The following is a 12,667-nucleotide window of genomic DNA, read 5'->3' as shown; positions in this document are numbered from 1 at the left end:
CGCCCCCCCACCTTTCTCTCATATAGAAGAAAGGATATAAAATGACAAGTCAGTATATCTTGCTGGTGCTATCTTCTTTTTCACTAACTTGTCATTTGCCCACGTTCTTCTCTTCTCCTAGGTCCCGTTGTGACATTTGCAGCGGTACTACCGCCAGGGGTAGCGGTACTACCGCCAGGACCCCAGCAGTACTACCGCTAGGGATAGCGGTACTACCGCGAGGATCCCAATCTACCACGACCTAACTAGGACATTTTTAGGGCTGTCTCAGGGGGAGCGGTACTACCGCCAGGACCCCAGCGGTACTACCGCTACAGCCAGCGGTACTACCGCCAGGTAGCGGTACTACCGCCAGGACCACGGCGGTACTACCGCTGGCCCGTACCCCTTGGGCTATATAAAGGAGGGGGAGCCCGTTTTTCCTGCCTCTTTCTTCTTCCTCGCGGCTCCTCCCTCCCCAACCCCGAACTCCCCCTATTTGGATCTCTATCCGTGGAGCTCCTTCTCTCCGTTGAGTTGGAGGATTTGCCCCACTTCTCCTTCCTCCTCCAAGTGCCATGGACCCCGGTAAAGCTCCTCCCCTTCTTCTCTTGGTTGATGTTCTTGTTCTAGGGTTAGGAGCATTGGTGGTTTGGATCCATGTCTTTGATTTTGTGCTTTGTTCTTGGATGGCATGAAGGAGGTATGGTATCGAGGGGAGTGTAGGTCCTATGAATCTTTGCTTTTGTATTGCCATGCCCTAGGATTTACATGTTTTAGATCAAGCACTTGGACTATGTTTGGATTAGATCTCAAACTTGCATTCTCTTGAATAGGCATGTCCTTATTTAGATGGTACTTGTGATCCTCATATGGTTAGGGCTGTGGTGGAGTTCTTAGTGATTATACACAACCCATAGCCCTCGCACCATGCTCCCTAAGGATTTTCTGCGGTTCCGCAACCAAAACCACTATCTCCAAGAGCGTGTTGTGATCAAGAATGTCAAGCATGTTTGGACAAGGGATCACTTAAGGATCTACCGTGATATCATCAACCATTTCAAGAAGAACTTTGTCCCCGTTCAGTGGATTGACCTGGCTCACCTTCAGCGGAACATGGACTACTTTGGTGATGCTCTTTCTCTGATTGACAAACTGGGCATCAAGGAGATCATCTCTTTCAAGACAGACTTTGACCCCAATGTTGTTGCCCAGTTCTATGTCACGGTTCACTTCTCTCCCGATGACGAGCGCTCCATGGTGTGGATGATTGGGACTCAGAAGATGACCGGTTCCTGGCGTGAATTCATGGCATTCCTCAAGGTTGATTTCCAGGGAGCTGACACTCCACTTGGGTCGCGTCCTCATGCTGCAGCTCCCACTGATAGGGCATCCGCCAAGGACAGATTGCAACAACTCTATGTGAAGAAAGTTGTGCTCCCCAGGCATCTGGACATCATGCATCGGATCTTCCGCAACACCCTCTTTCCTCGCATTGGCAACTTCGACGAGGTACATGGCTCTCTGGCTGAGATGCTACTGCTCTGTGAGGAGGCTATGACTAAGGAGTCTGCCCCTCTTGATATTTCTGATGTGATGTTCACTGAGCTCTGGAACTGCATCATGATGCGCAAGGTTCCCATCTACGGGCCCTACTTGTTTGCTTATATCCGTCAGAAGTGGCAAGACACCTATCCGTAGGAGGAGTTATACATTTAGGCTGACTACATTGTGCACGATCCTGTCAAGCTTCGCATCAAGGACAAATGGGCCAACCCATCAACTTCATCTCAGCACATGGACACTGACACATAGACTGCTGCTGACAGAGGAACCGCCTCTCAGTCCCGCTCTTCTGCCATGCCATCTTGGGCCATGAAACTGCAGGATAAGATGAAGACTCTCTTCTGTATGCATGCTAAGGGCCAGTATCAGACGCACGTGGCCCAGAAGGAGAACCGTCAGAGGCACAAGCGTGTCCTGAGGACACTTGATGTTGACATCTCCAGCGGATCAGAGGCTGACATCACTCCAGAGGCTGCTTGGATGCGGCCTCAAGGTTACCAGTGGTCTGGCGCTGAGGAGGAAGAGGACAATGAAGAGGAGCACGACGATCCGGATGCTACGGACGATTCTGGCAATGATGAGGATGAGGAGTGACCACCTGTGGCGTTAGGTGTGCCCCTTTTTGGTGTCTTGTGCCAAAGGGGGAGAGAGTCTAGGAGCTGGATTTGCTTTGAGAGTTAAACTTGCCTTAGCTTTGCTTATATTTCGTGTTTTGCTTCGAACTTGGTTTGCTTCTGTTTTGCTATCTTTGCTTTGCGTGACGTGAGACATGAACTTATGTGAGATTTATTTCCATCATATGTTGTGAGTCATATGCTCCTTATTCTCATATATCTCTATCTTTTTGTTCTCATATTATTCACTGTGCAAATCCGGTATTGTCATCATTCCACCAAAGAGGGGGAGATTGTTGGGCCATAGTTTATGCCTAAGTAATTTTGGTGATTGATGACAGTACCGCAAAGGACTAACCGTGTGTATTAAGATTTCAGATAACACACGTCAACGGCACAAGACGACTCGCCCCCTCTTTCGTGGAACAGAAGCACGGTGTTCTCTACGATTCTCTTTATTTGAGTCATAGGAAAGCCGTACTATTAAGAGGGGAACCGTAGTGGAAAGGTTTGGGTGGAATCAATATTGCACGCGCACACTTCACATATTTTCCCCCTTGCCGGCAACTTTGGAGTGGCTCCCGCCTTAGTGTTTCCTTCTTCTTTGCAAATGGTCCCCCAGCGGTAGTACCGCTGGCCCTGGTGGTAGTACCGCTAGCTGGCGGTAGTACCGCCCCTGGTCAACGGTAGTACCGCTCCAGGAGCTTAGTACCGCCTGCCTAGCGGTTGTACGTGGACGGACCTTTTTGTGAAGACTTTCTTGGCGGTGGTAGTGCTTATGCACTACCAGGGGCCCAGCGGTAGTACCGCTGCAGCCAGCGGTAGTACCGCTGGAGTGCTAGCGGTAGTACCGCTGCATCCAGCGGTAGTACCGCTAGGCACGGGCTGTGAGTGGGAAAACAGTTGGATTCCCCCCCCCCAATATATAAATGGTTCTTCTAGCTGTGGAACCCTATCTCTTACCCTCACAAGCTCCATTGTTGCTCCCTAAGCTCAAAAGTGCCCGATCTCTCTCCCTAGCCAATCAAACTTGTTGATTCTTTAGGGATTGGTTGAGAAGGCCTAGATCCACACTTCCACCAAGAGAAAAGTTGATCCCCCACCAATCCCTTGCGGATCTTGTTACTCTTGGGTGTTTGAGCATCCTAGGCGACTGAGGTCACCTCGAAGCCACATTCCATTGTGGTGAAGCTTCATGGTCTTGTTGGGAGCCTCCAAGCTTTGTGTGGAGTTTGCCCCAACCTTGTTTGTAAAGGTTCGGTCGCCACCTTCAAGGGCACCTATAGTGGAATCACGGTACCTTGCATCGTGCGAGGGCGTGAGGAGAATACGGTGGCCTTAGTGGCTTATTGGGGAGCATTGTGCCTCCACATCGCTCCAACGGAGACGTACTTCCTGTCAAAGGGAAGGAACTTCAGTAACACATCCTCGTCTTCATTGGTTCCACTTGTGGTTATCTCTAACCTTTACTTTGTGTATGCTTATGTTGTTGTCTTTCCCTTACTTGTCTTAGTAGCTATCGTTGCTAGCTTCATTACAGTTCACCCCATTGTTGTCATATTTGTGAACCCGTATGTTGTTTACCCTAACTTGTTAAGATTAATTAAAAAGTGGTCGTTGCCTATTCACCCCCCTCTAGTCAACCATATCGATCCTTTCACCAGATGTGCATGTCTTCAACACTTATTCCCTGTGCCCTCTTCTCATCCCTCGATCCAATTAATCTTTTAAGAACAGGTCAACAGAAGAGTAGGAACAAAGAAGACAAGAATTAGAGATGCCAGATGGAGCAATCAGACGCGGAGCGTAGTACTATTTGATAGCGAACCAAAGGAATAGTACTTGATTAGGGTATAAAGGAGGTAGACGAACCATCTCTGAATCTCTGATGCGGTCATGCCTCAAAAATATAGTTGATGGGGAACGTTGAGGATGCAAAGACAGGTGACTGGGGAAGGGTATAACACCTTTGGTCTCCATTAATGGATGCACGGAGCGGCTCCTTGAATTTGGAAGTGCACTGGAGCAGGGGCGTTGTTCTTTGGGATAGGAGAATTTTGGGGAGGAGGCATGGAGGCGGGGAGGCTGGAGACGTGATTGGAGGATACCGATGGCGTGCTCCATCAGTGTAGTTTATTTTTTGAGGTAACCCAACAACATAGTTAACTAGCAATCGATTCTTTTGGTCCGTTGGTGCTAACTAGGTAGTGTCTTGGGCCTTACTGTTTTCCTCTTATTTTCTGGATCTAAGGAAGAAATATCGCAAAATGTATACTGTGCTACTACCTGGGCCGAGGCCCCTACCTCCCAGGGGGCTAGGGTGGGTGCTCCGTTGCCCCGGCCTATGGGTCGGCCCTCCCCCCCCCCAACACACACAAATGTCCAAGATAGTCGTTCGGATGGCCACATGGCCTCATCCCCGTCTATGAAAGCCCTGCAGATAGGTGTCCCCATCACGAAAGCCCTAGCACCTCCTCTCATCTGTTGGGATATCCTCCTCCTGTGGGTCGTGAGTAGATGACCATTTGAGGCCTTTTAGGCAGCCTAAAAGAGGTGCATAAGCCCACTGCCCATTAGGGTTATGACCTAGGGTCATTTTGGTCTTTGCACATGAGTGGATGGGGATGCTTTACCCTCCATCCAGCAGCCACCACCAAAAGTGACGAAAATCAGTTCAACCTCCATTAGAGAAGACTAGAGATATTGTCAAATGAGAAGCTACAAGCATGTTGCAAGGTAGCGGGCATGGCGGTGCCCCCCTCATGAGTCGGAGGGGGAGATTTGTTGGGATATCCTCCTCATGTGGGTTGTGAGGATATGATCATTTGAGGCCTTTTAGGCAGCCCAAAAGAGGTGCAGAAGCCCACTACCCATTAGGGTTATGACCTAGGGTCATTTTGGTCTTTGCACATGAGTGGATGGGGATGCTTTACCTTCCATCCAGCAGCCATCACCAAGAGTGACGAAAATCAGTCCAACCTCCATTGAAGAAGAAGAGAGAAAACTAAGTGAGAAAGGGAAGAAGAGAAAGATTGAAGGAAGAAGCAAAGGGAGCTCCTCCCCAAGGTTGTGATGATCCAGATCCATTACCTTTTCTCCTTCAAGATGTGGTTCCACCATCTTTGGTGAGATTGTTCCAATCCCTAGCTCTTGAGCCCAAATCTTGTTGTGTTCATCCAAGATTCAGAAATCATGATGTATGAGATCCTCTAGTGCTATCTGTTGGAAATATGCCCTAGAGGCAATAATAAAATGGTTATTATCATATTTCTTTGTTCATGATAATCGTCTATTGTTCATGCTATAATTGTATTAACATGAAATAGTAATACATGTGTGAATAAATAGATCACAACGTGTCCCTAGCAAGCCTCTAGTTGGCTAGCTCGTTAATCAATAGATGATCATGGTTTCCTGGTCATGGGCATTAGATGTCATTGATAACGGGATCACATCATTGGGAGAATGATGTGATGGACAAGACCCAATCCTAAGCGTAGCACTAGATCGTATTATTCGTATGCTAAAGCTTTTCTAATGTCAAGTGTCTTTTCCTTCGACCGTGAGATTGTGTAACTCCCGGATACCGTAGGAGTGCTTTGGGTGTATCAAACGTCACAACGTAACTGAGTGACTATAAAGGTGCACTACGGGTACCTCTGAAAGTGTCTATTGGGTTGGTACGAATGTAGATCGGGATTTGTCACTCTGTGTGACGGAGAGGTATCTCTGGGCCCACTCGGTAGAACATCATCATGAGCTCAATGTGACTAAAGGAGTTAGTCACACGATGACGTGCTACGGAACGAGTAAAGAGACTTACCGGTAACGAGATTGAACAAGGTATAGGTATACCGACGATCGAATCTCGAGCAAGTTCTATACTGACAAACAAAGGGAATTGTATACTGGATTGATTGAATCCTTGACATCGTGGTTCATACGATGAGATCATCGTGGAGCAAGTGGGAGCCACCACGGGTATCCAGACCCCGCTGATGGTTATTGGCCAAAGAGGTGTCTCGGTCATGTTTACCTGTCTCCCGAACCCGTAGGGTCTACACACTTAAGGTTCGATGACGCTAGGGTTATAGGGAATTTCTATACGAGGTTATCGAAAGTTGTTCGGAGTCCCGGATGAGATTCCGGACGTCACGAGGAGCTTCGGAGGTAAAGATTGATATATAGGACGGATAGTTTCGGACACCTGAAGTGTTTCGAGCATCACCGGTAACGTATCGGGACCACCGGAGGTGGCCCTGGGGGTCCACCGAAAGGGGGCAATGACCCCGGGAGGCTAGATGGGCCAAGTGAGGGAGGGAACCAGCCCCTAGGTGGGCTGGTGCGCCCCCCCACTCAGCCCATGGTGCAAGAAGAAGGGAGAGGGGGGGAACCCTAGCGCAGGTGGGCCTAAGGCCCACGAGAAGGGTGCGCCACCCCTCCTCCCCCCCTTGGCCGCCGCACCTCCCCCCATCTAGGGCTGCCGCCCCTCCCAGGAGAGGGAAACCCTCAAGGGGGCGCAGCCCCTCCCTCCCCCTATATATAGTGGGCACTTTTGGGCTTTTGGAGATACAGTTTTCCCTCTCCCTCGGCGCAGCCCTGCTCTTCTTCCTCCTCCTCTCTGCCGGTGCTTGGCGAAGCCCTGCCGGGAGACCTCGTCTCTCCATCGACACCACGCCGTCGTGCTACCGGAAATCTTCCCCAACCTCTCCCTCCTCCTTGCTGGATCAACGTGCAGGAGACGTCACCGGGCTGCACGTGTGTTGAACGCGGAGGTGCCGTGGTTCGGCACTAGATCGGAATCACACCGCGATCTGAATCGCCGCGAGTACGACTCCATCAACTGCGTTCTCGTAACGCTTCCGCTTAGCAATCTTCAAAGGTATGAAGATGCACTCACCCCTCTCTCGTTGCTGGTCTCTCCATAGGAAGATCTGAATATGCGTAGGAATTTTTTTGAATTTTTTCTACGTTACCCAACACTATCTAGAGAAGAAACGTGTTGTATCCCACATTTGATAATAGTGGAAGTGGATTTGGGTGGCTTCAACGAGTGTTTTCCCCCCTCAAGTTGAGGGGTTTTCCATGTAAAAAATATAGTATCTCTTTGTTGATGCTTGTTGCTGTCCAGAAAGTCACTCCTGCCACAAGACACTTGTCTGAGGAGCGTCTTGTATGTTGAGTAACATGTTTCCTCCATATATGCTACTGTGTATGTTTCCTTCCGTGCTAAGCAACGATCCTTGAGTTAGTACATGATGTGGTGCTGAGGTTACTTTGTTTTCGCTGCATTTTTCAGTTAACCACAAGTGCATTTGTGTGCTAATTCTCAACAAAGTGGCAGTAGAGCCTTGGTTGCTTAGGAGGTTGCTAATCCCACTTGCTTGATTGTTGCCGGAAGTGCTGCTCACAATGTCTTTGGAAGAAAGCGCTACTACAAGTGGCATGATAAAACTTGATTCTTCCAATTACTCATTATGGAAGCCCATGATGGAAGACATCCTTTGCAAGGATTTGTATGAGCCAATTGTGAAATACAAGATACCCACAGGAGTCACGGAAGAAGAATGGAGAGTGCTGCACAGAAAGGCAATACGTATGGTTGAGTTGTACATCAAGCACAATATATTTCACCATGTTGCAAATGACACCAATGCATACCAGATGTGGCAGATGTTGGAGTCTATGTATGAGAGGAAGACATCAATAAACAAGGCCTCGATGATCAAAAGACTTGCAAAGCTTGAGTACCGACATAGCACAAGTGTGATTGAGCACTTGAATGACTTCCAATGCCATATAAATTAACTTTCAACCATGAAGCTCAACTTTGAGATGAGGTGCAAGCATTGTTGCCGCTGAGCTCCATGCTTGATAGTTGGAACACGATTGTTGTGTCACTTGGCAATTCAGCTCCGGATGGGAAGCTGACTTTGGAGATGGTGAAGAACATCATGCTGAATGAAGAAGCCAGAAAGAAGGAAAAGGGTGATGTGACATCCCCGGATTAGGCTATAGTAATCTCGGTAATTGAACTACATTAACCCTATGCAAAGGATGCCACATAACCGTGATTGCTATCGTTGATCTCGCGTTAGTTCAAATGGTTCGAATTTAAATTTAAAATATAGTCGAACGAGAAAAGTTTTCGAATGATAAAATAAAAATGTCGGGTGAGTTACAAATATTCCTTAATTATTTATAGGATTGAATCGGGCATTTTTGATTTTTTCTTAAAACCCCTATATATTTAAAACAGAAACTTTTTAAGAAAATAAATAACTAATAATAAAAAAAACTAAAGGCCCCGGCCCAACTGGGCCTAGTGGCCCAGCCGGCCACACCCGAGCCCACTTCCACCGGGGGGTATAAAACCCCCCTGGAAACCCTAAGGCTCTGTTCGGTACGAGTGTATTTTCACACCCAATATGTTTGGGGATTGGAGGGGATTTGGTGATCCCCTCCCCTCTACCAAATCCCCTCAATTCCCCAATAATCCCCCACCCTAGACCTTATTTGGTACTAGAGTTTTCTAGTTTCATGTGTTCATACAACAACATAGTATAGGTTGCAATAGCTGTCCTACATTATGATAAGATTTAAAATCAAATATTTGTTGTGCCAACGGCAACAACAAAGCACAAACCAAAACAACACAACAACCACAAAGATAATTGGATAATAAAAATAAAAATATGATCTTTGCGGATCATCACATCAACAACTTAATTTTGCATAACTTAGAATCACTATCTCATCATAGCAACAATAGTCTCACAGTCATGACACAATTTTGCAAAAGTGATAATGCAATCCTTGTGAAAGAACCCCACAGTGTTTCCTCTAAATAAAACTTCAAAGTGCCTTTCTTCTGAATCATTTCCGTTTAGCACTCTCTTCCGCTGTAGTAAATGCATCAGTGAGCACATCAACGACAGATCGAGACTCATCCTCGTGCAAGGAAGAGATGTCAAGAGTAAATGCTGCGGACCGAGACATAGATGTTGAAACTTGCCCTTATCCAAAAGATGTCTGATAACTTAAGTAAAAGAGAAACTAAAGTCAGATTGTTACGGTCTCAACACTAATTGTAAGTATGCTGAAGCTGAACAAATTACTGTGCACACAACGGCAGACCTGGGAAACAACAAGCAAAAAACCAGACGTCGCAGTACATAGAGACCCCCGGGAGAAAAAAAAACGACCAGAAGAAATCAAAACAAAGGCACAACAATAATGATCCCTCTGATCAACCAATCCTTTGACAGTTTCCAGGAACTTCAGTTCATATAGCAGATTCAGTTTAAAATTTAAACTCAATTGTTTCCAGCATTCCTTGGAGACAAGAAAAGACACTTTATTTGGCACGTTTCACATCAATTATAATTATTAAGAGATACCGTACAATAGTATGGCTATCTACACAACAAATACTCCAGATACAGAGTGTAAGTCGAAATAACTGTGTTCCGGAGGCCACCAAAGCTTCTCGCCGAGGAGAACGAGCAGCTCCAAGCCCACCTCAAGCTGCGCCAACAGCTTTTCTACTAGTCCCTTGGTTAATTAGTGTGTGTACTACTACTCGAATATAATCCAGATAACAGATACTCCAGATACAGGCACGCATGCACAAGCTGGTAGTAGTAAGTATTGCATGATTTACTTTTGGTGATTTAGCAAGAGGATGTGGTAGTGATGGCAGCTATGAACTAGTTACGTCTGCAAAAATCTATACCAGACTGTAGATTACGTCCGCAAAAATCTGTACCAGGCATCTACAGTCAAACATGTCTAATAGCACTTAACTTATAGTTGCAGCAATAAAGCATCATTGTATCAACATAATCTACAGTCAGGTACAGATTTTTGCACACTGTAACTTATAGTTGCAGCAATAAAAGCATCATCGTTTGAACAATCGAAAATGTTTCTCTAAATCATGGTTTAGCCTAACCTACATTCGACTCTATCACATAATTATATAACAAGGAAGTTATGTCTGCAAGTTTTATCACGAAAATGTTTCTCTACAGAGATGTAATATACCATCAACTATCACATAATTATATAACAAAGAAGTTATGTCTGCTACATGTCTTGAACATACCTCATGGGGACATTTGGCTCCGAAGCCACATAACAAAAGTATCTTTATCATCATCAGCGGCATTGATGAAAATCTCACGGTTTGCAGCATCCTTGAAGACGTTGAATGCTTTGATCTTCTCGATGCGGGTCACATCCTCCATTTTTTTTCAACACATCCATGCACTTGGTGATAGAGAATTCATGTAATTTTGTTGCATCTGCCTTTTCTTTGGCCAAATATGTAGCTTCATCATCTACTTGCCTTTTCTTCAACTCTATATACTTCTCTAATGCTCCAGCAATCACATCACCACTGTTCTTGCGCTTCTCCTTCTTGGGCTTCTTTTGGGGCATCTTTCCTGAACCAGCCATTGTACGACCCACTTCTTCACTTGGATTGACATCCTCCTTCCTATGTGCAACATCCTTTTGATCTAGAATTTGCAAGTCATCTTCATCATGTTGCACTTGATTCATCATCTCCAAGTCATCACTTTCTTTTACTTCCTCAACCTCTATTTCATCTTCAAAGTCTTCGTCAATTTGTGATGGTTGTGCAATTGATGTGAAACTGTAGGTACCCTCAGCTGTATGCCCTGCAAAATGCATGTAAGTAACCAAACAATACGCAGAGTTAAGAGTTAAGAGGAAGCAACAAAAGTTCGTAAACTTACCATCATAGAGTTCTCCTAGCGAGTCAAAGAGAGGAAAAGATTTCTTCTTGAATTTCCCGATACTTGGATATGACTACAAAGAACCAGAGTAATAGATGAGTATTAGCATGGTATAAAATTGTAACCATATCGAAGGGTGGAATTAAAGAACTTACAATCATCAGATTGTCCCAAAGGTCGGTGTCAGCTTCGATCATACATCTTTTGTCATCCCAGCCAACACCGCTTTGCTTTCGGGCTTCTTTTAACATCCTATATTCTCTTTTGAGCTCCTTCTCCTTATCTTGAATTTGAGACTTCGAGAACTTCACATGTTTGTGTTTTGCATGGAATTTTGTCACCATCAAGTTCCAAGTTTGCTTGCTCCATCCATTTTGCCCTCGGTGGTAAGGAGTATCGTGCTCCATAAGTATCTCCGCCAGACCTTTTTCAAGTCCCAAACTCCATTGTGCTCTTTGTTTCACAACTACACAAGCCAATTAAAGCACAAGGTCTATTGGCTAACTGTCTTCAATTAAAATACTATTGGTCTTGTACTGACAAAAAAAGAGTACCTTTTGGAGAACTCTTTTTGTTAACCTTTGGTGAATCCATTTTAACACCAAGAAGTCCTTTCTTTCTTAATAACGCAGCAGCCTGCGCCAAGTTGAATTTGGGAGATCCTTTTGCGTACATATCTATTGAGATAAAACAAATTAACACACAAACTAAATACATTTAATCAATTGAATTAGAAAAAGACAATTACATCCACAAACTTACAAAGAGTTAGTTATGTGGGAAATCATTCCACATTTGCATTGCAATTTCATCTCGCAAAGCATTGCCTTGGGTGTTATTCCCTTGGTAGTTATCATTATCATTGGGTAAATTGACAAAATCAGCCAGAGGTATGTTATCTGGTTGGTTTTCAAGCCATTCCTCATCACCAGCATGCAATTTGATGATGTTATGAAAGATTGCGGTAGCTGCTGGAATCCTCGCTTGGTTCCTAATTGAATGTAATGTCCCGATATTGGGTATCAGGAATCGCTTCTTCAGAACTCCTAGGGTCCTTTCTACATGATTTCGCAACAAAGCATGTCAAAGATTGTATAATTCTCTGTGGCTTTGTGGACGATGGTGGCCATGCCCAAATTCATTCAAGTGATATCTCACACCCCGATACGGTGCAAGGAAGGATATGGTGTTTGCGTAACCACCATCGACGAGGTAAAACTTTCCATCGGGTACTTTAAATCCAGAGTTCATTGCAGATCGAAGAACCCTAGCATTTGTTGCAGACCCCTCCCATCCACATGATATAAACGTGATCTTCAAGTCAAGTCACATGCAATCATTACGTTTTGGCTCACGGTGCCCTTTCTATTTTGAAATGGTGCAGCACTCTCAGGCGCAATGGTAATAGGAACATGGGATTCATCGATAGCACCTATACAATTCTGTAAAAAAATAGATTTGCTAATTAACTTTTGAGATTTTAATGGAGAAAGGTAAGTAATTTTTTAAGTGTCAAGATAAGAACCTTGAAGTATTGATAGAATCGTTCATCGGTAGCAATTACTGGATGTGGTTCGTCAATGCGTGGAGGCTCCACACAGCGAGTACATAGGGCAGGGATGATATCAAAGAACTCGTTGATGTACTCATGAAAGGTGGATCCACTATGCGTGAATTCCAGTTGCATATCTTCATATGATGAATTATGTGACAACATGTACAGGAAGAATGCTAGCTTCTCCTCCA

The 12,667-nt window shown here is 45.3% G+C and overlaps 1 protein-coding gene across 1 annotated transcript; it reads right to left on the bottom strand.

The window, feature by feature from the left end:
* Positions 1-10,340: 10,340 nt before the first annotated feature.
* Positions 10,341-11,826, bottom strand: LOC123428653. The gene is made up of 5 exons (XM_045112850.1): positions 11,684-11,826; positions 11,476-11,598; positions 11,077-11,387; positions 10,922-10,994; positions 10,341-10,843 (listed from the first exon to the last, which is right to left on the bottom strand). The coding sequence occupies exons 2-5, from the start codon at positions 11,594-11,596 to the stop codon at positions 10,341-10,343; spliced, it is 1,008 nt and encodes a 335-aa protein (XP_044968785.1). The 5' UTR covers positions 11,597-11,598; positions 11,684-11,826.
* Between the last annotated feature and the right edge of the window lie 841 nt (positions 11,827-12,667).

This window comes from Hordeum vulgare, chromosome 2H, assembly GCF_904849725.1.
Source record: "Hordeum vulgare subsp. vulgare chromosome 2H, MorexV3_pseudomolecules_assembly, whole genome shotgun sequence".
NCBI classification, from domain to species: domain Eukaryota; kingdom Viridiplantae; phylum Streptophyta; class Magnoliopsida; order Poales; family Poaceae; genus Hordeum; species Hordeum vulgare.
The sequence above is the reverse complement of the archived record's forward strand: the minus strand, read 5'-3'. Positions and strand labels throughout refer to the sequence as shown.